At 48.0% G+C, this 15,835-nt stretch overlaps 1 protein-coding gene across 6 annotated transcripts in view; it reads right to left on the bottom strand.

Moving 5' to 3' along the window:
• Window positions 1-15,835, bottom strand: part of TSEN2 (tRNA splicing endonuclease subunit 2) — a 44,601-nt gene that overhangs the window by 18,247 nt on the left and 10,519 nt on the right. For all 6 annotated transcript variants that reach the window (XR_014251418.1, XR_014251419.1, XM_082415746.1 and 3 more), the window contains 4 exons: window positions 14,208-14,244; window positions 8,723-9,248; window positions 7,496-7,573; window positions 1,428-1,478 (listed from right to left, as the gene is read on the bottom strand). Coding sequence is in view for 4 of the 6 variants with exons in the window: in XM_082415746.1 (XP_082271872.1) it covers window positions 1,428-1,478; window positions 7,496-7,573; window positions 8,723-9,248; window positions 14,208-14,244 (692 nt within the window). In the remaining 2 variants the exon portion in view is untranslated. The remainder of the gene's footprint in view (window positions 1-1,427; window positions 1,479-7,495; window positions 7,574-8,722; window positions 9,249-14,207; window positions 14,245-15,835) is intronic.

Raw genomic sequence — 15,835 nt, 5'->3', positions numbered from 1 at the left:
AAGTTTTTATAAAAAGATGTTCCATTTAGTCTTTGAAACTAGAAAATTAATCTCAAGGCACAAGTTAGTAATCCAACTGCTTCAAAGGGAATTTTGTTTCTAAGGTCACACTTGAAGACACTGAGAACGGTTCAGAGAACATTCTGATGTGTCAACACAAAAACACAACAGGAAAGACCAGGTAAGCTTGGAAGGTTTTCCACTTCATTTCAGCGCTGAGTAAAACGACCAGTCCTTCAGCTGGTTTACGGATCAGTCACTCAATGAGACTTGCTCAGTTTGTCTCAGCCTGAGATTTTAACACCATAAATATGAGCTAGAGTTGGGTTTTTTTGTTTTTACTTTTCTCCTTTTTTTTTTTTTAAAAAAAAACAGTTGTTCCTAAGGTGGAAACTCCATATGTGTGTGGTCTTGAAATCCACCCCCCCTCCAAAACAAGCAACAGTCTTGTGGAGAAGGCTGAACTTCCGGCTTGGACAGCCCACCAAGTTTCAGAGGCTGAGGGTTCTTCGGAGCAGCTGGAACGCCCCGACAAATGTCAGTGAAGACCCAGGGGAGGAGGTGGGGTGGGCTAAGGATGGCCCCCCTCTGAGACAATGGGTCACCTGTCAGCCAGACACCCGCTTCCAAACCACTGGAATACTCATGAAGGGGACTTACACAGTTAGAAGCGGATGAATGACAAAATACGTACCCCCAACAACAGAATAAAATGTATTTTCTCTGTTCTAATGTTCTGCTTACCTTTTTCATCTTAATTTTAATTTCATGTGAATTATTCTGAATAGGTATTGGATTCACATGGTCTAAAATTCAAGAAGTACAAAAGTATATGGTGAAGTCTCGCCTTCCACCCCCCCAATTCCTCTACCAGGAGGCAAGCATTGGGATTAACGTTCTGCTAAGGGCAGCAGGATACAGCACAAAATCATGGGCTTTGGAGCTGTCCTGACAGAGGTTCAAATACTAATTCTAACCAGACCAGCTGTGTGACCCTGGGTGAGTTACTTGTTTCCTGAGCCTCGGTTACCTCGTCTATAAAAGTCTTTACAGGCGCAAGTGAGGACTAGAATTACTGCATATAAAGCTCCTAACTCACAGCCTTTACCGAAGCAGGTGCTAAACATGGGTAGTTTCTATTTTTGCTGTTAATTTTTGGTACCGCTCTGACAGATTTCCTGATTATATAAGATACTGCTCTCCTCCTAGTCTCTGGGAATGAAATTCAGTCTGAAAGGGTCAAAGCTGGCTTTTGCCTGAACAATCCCAATTCAGGACCCAAAGCCTAAACTTAGAGAAAAAATTCAATTCCAATTTTATCCAGTGGAAGTGGACACATTTGTATTAAAGCAATATGGAAATTGCTACAACCTGCTTTTAACATCAGGGAAATTTTAAGTGGACTATGTCTGAATAAAACATCTTACCTTCTCATAGTAAATACTTAGACATCCCAGAGCATAGACCAGGAAGAAGGCCTAAAAACAGGGCAAGCAGAAAATGCTCATCAGAAACTGTTCCACGTTGAGAAATTATTTTACAGACTGATTTCTCTTTGCCTTAAATACAAACTAATGTCCGTATCACCATCCAAATTGTCACATATTTTTAAACATAAATGGTTCATTCAAATTTCAAGGATTAAAATATGAATGTCATAAAATGGTTTAGAGTCAGTACAAAACATTTCTATGAAATTTTCCATGTATTTTTTCTTTATAAAAACCACACAGCTAAACTGAAAAACAATGTAAATAGCAAAAACAACAACAGAAACCTTTGCTCACTGGATTTTCCTCTGTCAAATAGCCTTACTAAACTAAGAATTTATAGAAAAAAATAAGTAGAAAATTGTGGAAAGTGGGCAACGTAGACTTGGTTTGTGTAAACCAAATGAGTTTCTTGGTCACTCTTGCTGTAAAGTGATTTCCGATCGAGTAAACCCCATCTTTCCATTAACTTCATTAAAAGGCACCATGTTTCACTCACATAGGGAGGCAAGAGGAACGGCAGACAAGGTCGGGCCCAGTTGAGTAAAATCACACTGACGTGGAAATAAAAATAACTTTCTGACAAAAACAAGACGATGCCAAGCACTGACAACAGCAAACAGGCCCCGGTGTTGGCTCTGCCCGGAGAAGAGGATTAGGATCTGCGTTCACGCCTGAACAGCTCAGGTGAGACTGGTCTGTAGCAGTCAGTGACGAAGAAACAGTGGCTCTAAATGCTACTTTCTTTTTTAACATGAGGATGGAAGATGAGATTTCAGGTATCCTGGAGGGCCCTCTGGTGCAGGTGGCAGCAGGAAGGCTGTCCCTGCCCTGAGCCCTCAGGCTTCTGTTCCACCACGGTGGTGCTGATGGCTTTTTTCCTCCCAGCCCAGGGCTCAGGACTCAAGAGAACACTGGCTGTGAAAGTGCAGGACTTTTAAGCAGCGACAAGGTCCTGCTAAGGAAACACCTTCCTGACCCTCAGGAATTGCCCCAATCCACCCCACCGTCATCCTCTCCTGGCCACCTGATGACATTTCTCTTTACAGCAGTGGTCCTCGAAGTGTGGTCAGTCTGGGGATCCTGGGGTCCCCCTGACCCTTGCAGGAGCTCTCAAAGTCAAAACCATTTTGTGAGATCAAGGCATTATTGGCCTCGTTCATACTCATTCTCCCCAGAGGCTCCAAGACACGTGACACCACAACAGACTGAGCGCAGCAGCAGATGTGAGAATCCAGAGGACTTCTCTTAAGCCAGACCTTAAAGTCTTTGCAAAAATGAAAAACAATCCCATTCTTTTCACTGGATTTGTTTTGTTTTGAAACAATAGAGTTATTTTTAATAAAAATATTATTTATGTTAATGTATAGTGGGTTTATTATCATTATTTTAAAATGAGTTAATAAACACATATTTAAGTTTTCATTTTAATTTATAATTTGGTAAACAATGACAGATATAATCCACATAAAAATGCTCCTTGGGGTCCTTCAATAATTTTTAAGAGTACAATGCTTTGAGGACTACTTTATTTATTTATTTATTAAATTTTATTGATTGATTGATTTTTGGCTGTGTTGGGTCTTTGTTGCTGCACGTGGACTTTTCTCTAGTTGTGGTGAAAGGGGCTATTCTTCGTTGCGGTGCGTGGGCTTCTCATTGCGGTGGCTTCTCTTGTTGCGCAGCACAGGCTCTAGGCGCGCGGGCTTCAGCAGTTGTGGCTTGGGGGCTCTAGAGCGCAGACTCAGTAGTTGTGGCACACGGGCTTAGTTGTTCCGTGGCATGTGGGATCTTCCCGGACCAGGGCTCGAACCCGTGTCCCCTGCATTGGCAGGTGGATTCTTAACCACTGCGCCACCAGGGAAGTCCCTGAGAACTACTGTAGTTCTACCCAGATCCAAATCGAGAGCTTCTCTGAAGATGCAGGTGGTTACCTGCTGGGCCTGCTTCTCTGGGTCCAGTGCCCTGATCCTGGCCGCCACCGCCTCCCACCTGGACTTCTGCAAAGGCCTCTGTGCTCCGGCCCCACAGCCCGTCCCCTAGGGCAGCCTGAGCTACCTTCTCAGCACGTGAAGGCCCCTGGCTCCCAGGCGCCTCGTGGCACTCGCCCAGCGCTCTCCCTACAGGGTCGCTTCACTTCCGTCCCCGGACACACTGAGCTCAGCCCTGCCTTCGTCTCTGTAACTGCGGCTCCCACACCCGGAGTCAAAGGTCACTCCTCAGAGAGCTCCTCCCCGACCACCCAGTTTGCGTGACCCCCTCCAGATTGACTTCCTCAGAGCATTTATGTTCGCCTGAAAGTACCTTTCTTAGGTGTGTCTCTCCAGCTAGAACGTAAACTCTGTGAGACAGAAACTCTGCCTGCCGTGCCCCTGACCGAGAAGGGGCTCAATGCGTGTGCTGAAAGAATAAAGAAACAGGTGTCGATCCCGCCCACGGTCTGGAGTACGTGGCCAGGCCGCCCAGGGCAGGTCTCTCAGCTCCGTTTCCTCAGGGCGGACACTGCCCCGCTTCTCCTTTAGCTACTGGTGACAGCCTGCCCCCTGCTCTCCTGTGGCCCACTACTTATTAACACAAACACTGCTTTTTCAGACGGACACAGGTGGTGGCCAAAAGGTGCAACAGAAAAGAAAAGGTGGCTCCTCAAAACGCCAAGTCCTGCTCTCCCTTTCGTTTTCCCTCAACTTTCCCTTCTGGGTTCACAGTGGTAGAACAGGAAGATACTCTGAGATAAGCAGACCTGGGCTGAAATCTCATTAACAGCTTGGAAGTATCACTTAAACCCTCCCACCTCATCTAGAAAATGGGGATGATCAAGCCTTCTTAAAGATTTAATGAGGTTAGATTTCATGACGACTTAAACGACCATGCTGGGAGTTGCCTGGTGGTCCAGTGGTTAGGAGCTGCTTTCACTGCTGTGGCCCAGGTTCAATTCCTGGTCGGGGAACTAAGATCCCACAAACCGCAAGGCACAGCCCCCCACCCCCCCCCCCAAAAAAAAGCATGCAAAGCACCTAACTGCTCAATTCACTTCGTTTCCCTGCCTTTCTAAAAAGATACTGTAGCTGGGAAAGGTTCAATCCAGTCCTTGCCTAGGAAGAGATGACCTCCTGGTATCCATCAGAATCTAAGTTCTTCAGAAACTTTCCATTATCAGCAAACACACATTTCCTTAAGAACTGATGAAACCAAAGCCTCGTTTTTAATTGGCCTAAAATGGCTTTTATGAACCTATGCAAGCTGCTCTTAGGCACTTATTATAGATGGGGAGGATCTTAATCCAATGGAGTTGGCTTTATTTAGAATTAAGTCATCAGTAGACCGGGGAGGTCTGTGGAGGCTGGAGACTAGCCCCTCGAGATCTCATGAGTAAGTTTTTACTTGATAGTACTAATAAGATGGACGGATGAGCTTAATGATGGTTTTAACGTCTTGTCACTAAATCTGGTCAGGGCCTGAAGCGTTAACATGAAAAACAGCTCTCAGAGACAGATCTCTAAGTCAGCTCGGTGTTACCATTCTCAAAACCTAAGAACCGCTTTGAATCACCACAGCAGGGCTGCCCGTGTTCCTGAGGGACATTTATGGAAACATGTTACACTGTACGGGTGGTGCCACCAAACACGGGTGATTCATCCAAGGAAACCTGCCAAAACAGAACTGGGAAGCGGAGCCGGGTTTAACTGCACGCTCCCTGGAAGCTTCTGCAACATGTCTCTGGAATGTTCTCAGGAAGCGAGCGGCCTCCAAGAATGAGAACCACCTCATCTCCTGTCTCCCATCACTGTGGCATTCCTTCAGCAGGTGTGCGGGAAGAGGGAGCAACAGAGTCAGTGAAAAGCACCAGCTGGTCACCGCCTGGAGCAGTGAGGCTCAGCCCCCAGCTTCTGACACCGAAGCCTCGCCCTCCGCCCGCTGCTGCCGCCCCTACAGCCGAGAGGCTGGCTGCCTCCTGACGGCTCAGCCCTCCAGCCTGCCCTCACCCAGATGCCAGCTCTGGTCCCTGCCACTCCCCTGCACAGCCGCCTGCAGTGCCCCGGTGCCACCAGGACCAGGTCAGACCCCCTACTCGTAGACGCGCCCTCCGTGATCTCCCCTCCTGGGCGGCCGCTTCTGGGACCACGCTGCATGCAAGGGCCTGCCGTCCCCCGTGTCCACGTGGCAATCCCCTATCTACCCTTTAACACCTGCAGTGCCCTGGTGCCACCAGGACCAGGTCAGACCCTTACTCGTAGACGCGCCCTCCGTGATCTCCCCTCCTGGGCGGCCGCTTCTGGGACCACGCTGCATGCAAGGGCCTGCCGTCCCCCGTGTCCACGTGGCAATCCCCTATCTACCCTTTAACACCTGCAGGTACCACCAACCCTGTAAAGTCTTTCCAGGTGGCTCGCATCCCTTTGGACCCCACCAGTTTCTGTGCCCATCCCACCTTGTACACATCCATTTAACAAATACTTATCAAGCGCCTCACAGACGTCAGACGTGGGGCACGAGAGGAGCAGCACCGGCACAGCCCACGCACCACACGGTGCCCATCGCACTGAGCTGCAATCTTTGGCTGTCTTAGGACCAGAGCCACGTTCTGCTTATCTCTGGACTGTTAGGACTCAGCCCAGTGCCTGGCACATAGGCAGTCCCTGCTAAACACTGATTGCAAGAGTTCCAAGCAGCCACTAAATAGCTTTTACAAGTAACTTAATAATGATGGTAATGACAGAAACAGCAGGCACAATGCTTACTGAGCATCTACGATACACCAGGCACGGTGCTGAAGCCATCACGTGCACTATTTAATTCCAGAACATATTATGAACAAGGTGTTACATCACTCTCATCTTACAGAGCAGAAATCTGAGGCTCAGAGAGGTCAGGGACCTATAGGATGGTGTCCCCAGCGCTGTCCAACAGAGTAGCCACGTGTGCCTGCTGAGCGTCTGAAACGTGGCTGGCACAACTGAGAAAAGAAATTTTTAATTTTGCACAATTTTAATTAAACAGTCACATGCGGCTAGTGGCTACTGTGTTCAACAGTAGACTAAGCTGTCTCATTTGTAAAGTGAGTAGATGAAGTAAATAAATCCCAACATCCTTTCCTGCTCTGAGAGCCTGTTCTTTGTACCGCTGGCTTCACTGCAAGGAAGGAAGCACAGACCAGCAGGTGAAGAGAATACGGAGACACAATCACTTCTCTGTGAACACATCTATGAAACGACCAGCATGGATGCTTTCAACAAGCACTGCCTGAGACCAACAGATACAACAAGCACTGAGCTAGCTGCTGCAGGAGCCTCCAGACAGGCAGGAGCACGCCTGCAGAAGGGCACAGCCAAGGGCAGGAGACAGAGGAAGGGGCGCTGTCGTCAAATCCGGGTACAGTACATACGTAAGCAAAAAAGCGGGGACTGATGGCCGCGTGAACACAGGACCCAAATCAGACGGAAAATACGAGGCAGGTTTAGAAAGCCACTTGCAGCAACTTTTGAGAATGCAGTAAAGGGAACACGTGTTGGTAATTCTGCAGAAGGAAATACCTAGAATCCATTTACGTAATGAGCAGTCACTACATGACTCGGGGAATGCAACGAAGCCTGTGAAAAGCTGGCGAAACTCCATGAATATGCTAAAAACCACTACACACTTTAAATGAATGAATGGTATGGTATGTACTCTGTGTCTCAATAAACCTGTATGTTTTTTAGAACCTGGTAAAAATTAGTAACACAATATTTGGACAATCTGAAACCTTGATGTGAAAAGAAGTGCTCAGACAACCCCCTGGAAACCTCTGTGGGATGATACGGGGCAGGCCCCCCCCAAATGGACATCTTAGAATCGATGAAATGAAGGCCGAGGAGTGAAACGCAGGCAGGCCGACTGTGGACTCTGCCTGCGGCGACCTCAGTGCTGAACCACACGCAGAACTGCATTCTGAGGCGGACTCATCTATACGCCGTTGCCCGGGCCCAGAGACCGACAGCTGAGAAGACGACATGCCGGGAACATACCTCTTCCAGGCTGAGCTGCAAGTACTCAAAGATCCTAAATGGATTTCTTCTGCATATCAGTCTCTTTTTTGGCGACAACTGAAGAGAAAAATAAAATACATACAGAACAAATGGAAGCACTACATGTTACCTGGAGGAGGGCGCATTTTAAAACAAACGTTTTCTTCTAAATTTCCCGGATTCACATTTGTTGGGTTAATTCTGTTAAAAAATAATTTATTTATGTAGAAGAATAAGTTTTCGTTTTTCTACTACAGCTGACCCTTGAACAACCAGGCGGCTGGGGTGCTGACTCCCCAGGCAGTCGAAGGTCTGCACGTAACTCACAGCCAGCCCTGGCCCTCCACGTCTGCGCTCCTTCCTATCTGCAGATTCAACCCACCGCAGGTCGTGCAGCAGTACAGTATTTACTACTGAAAAAAATCCTCTTTCATAAGGGGACCCACATTCAAACCCATGTTGTTCAAGGGTCAACTGTATTAACATTTTGACTTAGTTCCTTTATCGCCCATGAACTTTTCCTGCAGTTGTGATCATTTTGTTGGTCAGTTTTATGTGTTGCCTTTTTTCACCCAACTGCACCTCACGAGCATATGCCTAGGTTCTTAATGAGACTTCATAAACTCCACTCTAAAGGCGAGATATTTCTTCAAACGGGTGTTTCTCATGTTACTTAACTATTAGACTGTTTCTCACTTTTAGCTGCTACAGGTGATGCTGGGGCAATTATCTTGTAGGTCCCTTAATGAAGTGGATCCAGTTCTGCGCCCAGGCTTCTCCTGTGAGGGCTGCCCGCCCCACGTGAGCCCCTGCCCACCGCTGCACTCAAGACTGCATAACTACCGTTGCATTTCTTATTCTCCGTGGCAAGGGAGAGAATGTTACTGCACCTGATTTACTTTATGTGTTATGTTATGTATTACAGATATATGTTATTTAAATATTATATATATATTCATATATTTTTTAAAGTTAAGCTATTCACAGACTTTGAAGTTTCAGTTGAAACAGCCCTCACGACTACTGAGCCCTCAGGGCTGGGACCCAGGGCTGGCTGGTGCCCTTGAAGGGTCTGCAGTGTGGGTCCTGCACCAGCTCTCACATGTCCCGGGTGCTGAACGCGGGCCTGCTACTGGTTCCGAGTAAGGGACGTCCCTGTTGGCCAGCATCTCCTCTGGGCCAGACACAGATGGCTCTGGAGGAGGTGATCTCTCTCCTTCTACTTACGTCCCCACCTGGGGCGTCTTCCCTCTCACTCGCGTCACACACGACTTCCTCCACCAGCACGTAGTGGTGCTCAGGCCCTCTCTCCCTGGCCGGGACCAGACCCGCTCGTTGGCTGCTGTCCCCAGGCTGAGCGCCAGAGGGCGGGAGGAGAGCATCTTGTTTGCCGCAGTGGACGAGGGGCAGAGGAGCGGTGACCTCCGCCACGTGTTCATCGGAGCCGTGGGCAGGTATCGGGTCAGGCCCGGAGCCCTCCTGCAGGCGGTCTGATCGCTTGCTGGGATCCTCCAGATCACGCGACTTTCCTGCAACCCCACTCGTGGCAGAAAGTTTCTCTCTATCTTCTGTGCCTTCCGTTTTGGAAACCATTTCAGAGTTCAGCTCGTTACACAACTGGCCCTCTTCACTCCTTTGCAGACAAAGATGCTGAAGGGGCTTTGTGTAATCCTCAAGGAGTCTACGCGCTGTGCTCTCATCCTGGCCTCGTCTTCGCATGAGGTTTGTGGCCCATTCCACGCTACGCTGATACCTGTCAAGTAGAAATTCTGTTAGTGACAACACTTAAATTTCAATATTTAAAAGACAGTGCAATGTGTGAAAAAGATGGGAAGGCAGTATGCCAAAATGTCTATAGTTCTTCTCAATGATGGGCTGTAGCCTACAGGTTGTTTCCGTTATACTTTTTTGCATTTTCTAACTGCTCTGCGATAATTATCTACTACTTTTTTTTTTTTTTTTTTTAATCTTTGGCTGTGTTGGGTCTTCGTTGCTGCACGCGGGCTTTCTCTAGTTGTGGCGAGCGGGGGCTACTGTTCATTGCGGTGTGCAGGCTTCTCACTGCAGTGGCCTCTCTTGTTGCGGAGCACAGGCTCTAGGCCTGTGGGCTCAGTAGTTGTGGCGCACGGGCTTAGTTGCTCCACCGCATGTGGGATCTTCCCAGACAAGGGCTCAAACCCACGTCCCCTGCCTTGGCAGGTGGATTCTTAACCACTGCGCTACCAGGGAAGCCCTATTACTTTTTGTTTTTATTACACAGCTTCATCTAATTTGCTTAATTTGAAAAAAATGAACCCAGTTTAACAAAGTGTGAAAATTTATGCAATTTAAAACTGGTGGACCAAATGATTTAGGTAAATTTAAAGAGAAAATGGCCATCCTTTGTCAGGGTTTGTTTTGCATTATTTTCAATTTTGGATGTCATGTTTTCAGATATGTATCTCAGTCATAGCAAAAAGTCTTTGTTTAGTATTGGAAAGCAAAATGAGAATTTTAATAAACATTTTTCACAGTACAGTATTTACTAATGTCTCCACTGTGTATGCAAAGAAATGATTATAGTTACATACACCCAAGCATCTTAATAAAAAAATGGCCCTTTTTTCCATAATTTTCAAAGTATATTTTAATGAGAAAATACATGCTTAGTTTCTTAAACTTGAAGGCAAGCCCTGAACACTTCCCAAGTTACAAAAAGTTACAGGCAAGACAAAAGGATTCTGCCTATTGAAGCAGCGTCAACACCTGACAAGGCTGCTGGGCTGCGTCATGTGACATAAGACGCCACACGTGTGTGGAATCTGATCCGCAAAGGCGAAAGACACTGAAAAACTCAAGCACTTTTTGCCTCCACCTACAGCAATCAGTCTGCAAAGCATCGAAGAAGACACGTGGCCTGTGGGAAGACAGAGGTCACTTTTCTCTTCACCTTGAGTATCCTGCCTGTGTGTGGATGATGGGATATGTCATAGTCTATAAACTGATAATTACACACAGTGAAGCAAGGAAGCTGGCTTCTGTTTTTTTAAAAAATAAATTTATTTATTTTATTTATTTATTTTTGGCTACGCTGGATCTTCGTTGCTGCACGCGGGCTTTCTCTGGCTGTGGTGAGTGGGGGCTACTCTTCATTGCAGTGTGTGGGCTTCTCATTGAGGTGGCCTCTCTTGTTGCCAAGCACGGGCTCTAGGCACGCGGGCTTCAGTAGATGTGGCACGTGGGCTTCAGCAGTTGTAGCTTGTGGGTTCTAGAGCACAGGTTCAGTAGTTGCGGCGCACGGGCTTAGTTGCTCTGCGGCATGTGGGATCTTCCCGGACCAGGGCTTGAACCCGTGTTCCCTGCCTTGGCAGGCGGAGTCTTAACCACTGTGCCACCAGGGAAGTCCCATTTTGCCGTTTTTAAAAAAAAGATCTGTGGCTGATTAACCCTGATTCATCAGAACAATCTCCAAGCTGTCCACACCCTGCTTATCCTACACGGGGATAAGCATGCAGCCCTATATACTGGGGACTGTATCTTAGATGTAAAGATTAAGACCTGGCAAGGCTGCTCTACAGCTACAAGGCAGGATGGTGCAGTGATTACACACGTGGACTCTGGTCCTGCTCGTTTTGTGTTCAGCCCTCTGTCCCTCATAACTGGGTGACAAAGCCAATGACTTAACTGCTCTGTGCCGTTTCCCCACCCCTAAGATGGAGATAATAGTACTACTACCTCATAAGGATCACGTATGCACTCCTTTTTATAATCAGCATAAAACGTAGCTGCCCAGCGAGCAGCAGGGTGTCTCCTCTCCTGTATGAAAGGTACAGCCTCTCTCATGTGCAGTTAGAAGGACTTTCATATGAGAGATCTAAAAGGATCTATGCTCTTCATGTCACCTGTAACATTGGCTAAAGCCTTCATGGGTCTATGAATCTCCTGTGTCTGAACACAAATTTTCGTGTCATGTGTATTTTCCTGGGGAAGGGATCCACAACTTTCATCAAATTCCCTGATTTAAAATATGTGAAAGAACCACAGCATTAAAGGTTCAACAGTTCCCACTTTGAGCAGGAGACGTGGAACTGAGAGAGAGAGAGAGTGCGAGTGTGCACATGCACACAGGTCCCCGCTCAGCTCTTCGCAGCACAGCGGTCAAGGCAGATGTGAGTTCAAGCCCTCACTGTGAGCACGAGGTTCTCGTACCAGCTACGTGCCCTCCCCTCCAAGGCTCGGGGATAACTGTACCTGCCTCAGGGGGCTGTGCAAGGATGAAAGGAGAGGAGATATGTGAAGTGCTCAGCATAGTAAGTGTTCAATAAATATTTGTTACTTTATGACTGTGGGATTTTTCGGGGAGACTGGAAAAACAAAATCATTTTGACTCAATACCTATTACATTTAAAAAAACAAATGACATTTTAATGGATGGAAACGTACACCTTAATGAATCGCTCTTCGGGAGCAGGGGCAGCCGTGTGGGTCGAGCAGTGTACCGGATCTGGGTTCCGGAGCTGGCTCTTCCGTGATTCTCGGCTAAGCCACTCAGCACCTGACACCTTCTGCTCTTCTGCCGAATGCCGGGATCACACCGCTTTACCGCCTCTAATGACCTCAGATGTTTGTTTATGGAAGCTTAATGCAACAGCGGCTGCTAAAGCCTGTGGAAGAAAGCCTCTGACTCAGCCTGTGATCGACACACGGCAATGGGGCACAGAGCAGAAGCTGTCCTCTCACTGGCTGGCAATGCCTTAAAAAGTCCTGCTGTGATTAACCCTGAACACTGCTGGAGAAGCAGCAGGAAGAGAAGAGTAAAACGTACAAGTTGGAAAACATAAGGGGAGAGCAGGAGGAGGTGGTAGCTGCGATGAGAAGCAGCCAAGGGCCGGGTGATGCAGACCCGTGCCGGGGCCCCAGGAACACCGAGCGGGGCCATCTGAATACAGCTCAGCTTCTCAGGTGCCTCTGCCCTCAAACACACCTCTTCCATTTGCAGCGAACATCCTTCTTCACCTCTGGGGTGAAGAAGGCCAGTAATTACTGGCCTTCTTCACCCCAGAGGTGAAGAAGGATGTTCGCTGCAAAGGGAAGATTTGGGACCTCTGGCCTCCAGAACCGTGAGAATAAATTTCTGTTCTCTTAAATTGCCAAGTTTGGGACTTCCCTAGTGGTCCAGTGGTTAAGAATCCATCTGGCAATGCAGGGGATGCCTGCTCGATCCCTGGTCGGGGAACTAAGATCCCACGTACTGTGGGGCAATTGAGACTGCACGCTGCAACTACTGAGCCCGTGCTGCAACTACAGAGCCCACGTGCCACAACTACAGAGCCCACGCGCTCTGGAGCCCACGTGCCACAACTAGAGAGAAGCCCGCGCACCGCAACCAAAGATCCCGCCTGCCGCAACTAAGACCTGACGCAGCCAAAAAAACCAAAACCAAAAACAAAAAATCGCCAAGTCTGTGGTACTTTGTTACGGCAGCCCTAGGAAACTGATGCAAGGGTCAATAAAATTCCTGGAATGTTGCACATTCTACAGAGCTTACCTGAGGGATGACCTTCAGATCGGGGGGCGGCAGTCTCCCCCACCAAGAACCTCACATATTCAAACGGGCTTGCTGCCGTGTCATCTGTCCTGCCAGCCCGATCGGAATGCGGTTCTGAGGAACGGGCTTCTGCTGTTTCTGCATCCTAGTGTTGGTTGCAGCAGCCTGTCTACACTGCAGTCCCCAGTGGAATGGGGGCTCGGCCAGGTCTTCTCAGGCCTCACGCCGTCCCCAGCCTGTGGCTATGGCCAGAGCAGCCCCTGAGATCTCCCAGGTGCCACTGCCTCTAGGGCACTCCCTGGCCGTGGGGTTTCAGAGCGTGAAAAGGAGCTGTCAGATTCTGTCAGTACGTGCCAGAAGCAAGATGAAGAACCACTGTAGGCTTGAGCGGTTTCAGAAGGCTTCATGGAAGAGTTGCAACTTGAGCTGTCCCGCAGGGATGACGAGCGTTTAGAATGAGGAACATTTACTCAACAAAATCCTACCAAGGGAGCGCTGGGTGTGGGGCTGCAGAGGGGAACCAGGCATGGTCCCTGCCCTCTGACAAATGACAGTCTAAGCCCAGTGTGTGATGTAAGGCACAGCGACAGGCGCCAAGGCAGATTCTGCGGGGGCAGCGGCGGAAAGGGCGGCGCGCAGGCGCTCCAGGAAACTGGCACGTAGGCTGGATGTGCAGGAATAGCCAGCAGCACGCGTGCCTGGTAGCTTAGGGAGAAGTGTTCTGGGAAACGCGAACAGCACAAACAAAAGCCCAGAGGAAGGAAGGATCATGGCTGTGTGGGTGGTCTGTGTGAGAGCCTCTGGGAAAGCGGCTTCCTCTAACCCCGCAAGTGTGGAGCGATGAAGGACAGGGCTGTTTACGCCCACACAGCGCAGGAGGCCAGCTCCAAACCTAAGCACCTTAGTGCTTACAGACAACACACGTTACAGGATTAGCGTTCATATTTTGGAAGGAATTTAACTGGCAAAGGTTTTGGCTTAGGATTATTTTTAAAAATAAACTTAGTACAATTCAAATATGATTTGATTCACATTAAATTCAGACAAAATTTTCAAGGACACACCTACTACTACTACCACACACACACAAAAAAGGTGTGGACAACCACACCAGAAAAGGCTACCTGAAAACAGATCTGATTTAAACCATAATTTTGCCCAAGGTCAAAGTCCACCAAGACTTACTTTTTTGACGTGATTACAGGCATGTCTGTCTTCATATCTGCAACAACAAAGAAGTTGTATTAGTTTAGACAAATTTTCCTGAAGGGGGAAAACACTGATAACCTAGAAAAGACAAAGAATTTCAAGATTCACAAAATCTCACACCTAGAAGGTTGATGAATCCTGTCCAAGCAGCCAAACAGGTGCTTTACACACCATCACTCCCTGCACCCACGCCCTGGCAGGCGCTGCTGACCCAGCAGGGCTCTTGCTGGGCTTAGATGTGACCTCGGAATCCTTCTCAACACTCCAGCTAAGCAGCGACAGCATGGAAGGGGAAACTCTGCCACCTCCGAATGCTCAGGCCCTCAACTTCTAGGCGAGAGTACCGAAGCCCTAAAGTTACACACTTTACCCCCGTTCTCCGTGTTCCATCAAGCATCTTCTGTGACAGCTGCTCACATGCGCCTAAGGAAAGGGATGTTGAAGTAGATCTCATGGCGGTGTTAGCTCTGGATGTGGGTTTGGGAGTTCCAGGCTCTAGTTCCAGCTCTAGGCATCTGGCTGGAAGAGTCTTTCCGTGTAAAATGTTGACCAGGTCACTAACGGTGTGGGTTTTTGTCCTGGTCCTCCCTGACCCTGCCTTTGGGCAGCTCATCTTTCCTTTTCCATACTCGGCCTCCTCTCTGATGCTCTAAAGGCCTGGAATTGATGATGTTCGGCTTTAAAATCCTAGGGAGGTGAGTTCACAGACTCCTATCTCCTTAGTAATTTGACCTAAGGAGACCTCCCTCCTCTGGTAATTTAACAACAAGCTACAATTTAGCACGTTTTACTGACAGCCTTCCATGTGCCAAGCACAAGATATACAGAAGTAATAAAGCAAATCTCCTCTCCTTGAGATACTCACACTCTAGCTGGGGAGACAGACCAGACATGACTGATTCTAACCCAAGCTGATTCTAACCCTTCCTGAGCAAGGACAGTACGTATTGTAAAGGGACTGGCTTACTTTACCTGGAAGGGTTAGGAAAAAACACAAAGGAGAAGGAGTAATTGAGTGGGGCTCTGAAGGATGAGTAAGAGTTCGCCAGGCAGACCAGGGGAAAAAGGCAGAGGACACCATGCACAAAGGCTGGGGATGGCAAACGCATGGCAGTTTCACACATCGGCCAGCAGCCCAAGGTGGCTGTGGTACCACCGAGTAGAAGAGGGTGGGTGGAGAGGGGGTAGACGATGAGGTTGAAGCCAAAATGTTGAAATGGACATTTGAGATCTACTTCCTGAGGGCAGCCCACAACCTTAATCTGTTTCCTTGGCCTAAATTCATTTCCTTCAAATTTCTACCCTACTTAAAACTTAGTTACTACATAGATCAGGAAAAGATTCTCAACTGTTAAGACCATTACACTATTTGAAAACTTTCTATTTTTTGGGGGGCCCAATATTAGTAACTGCTGAAGCCGGGTGATGGGGACAGGCAGGGTCATTATGCTACTCGCTCTACTTTTCTTCTCCCTTTTAAAAACTCTATGGAAAAATTGAAAACATACAAAAGTAGAGAGGACAGTATAATAAATTCCCATGTTCCCATCACTCAGCTTTAAATTAACTCATGGCCAATGGTGCTCCACCTGTTCTTTGCCCAC

Source organism: Balaenoptera physalus (assembly GCF_965194825.1).
Source record: "Balaenoptera physalus genome assembly, chromosome: 11".
In the NCBI taxonomy this organism is placed as follows: Eukaryota; Metazoa; Chordata; class Mammalia; order Artiodactyla; family Balaenopteridae; genus Balaenoptera; species Balaenoptera physalus.
This window is presented reverse-complemented; position numbering and strand designations above follow the sequence as displayed.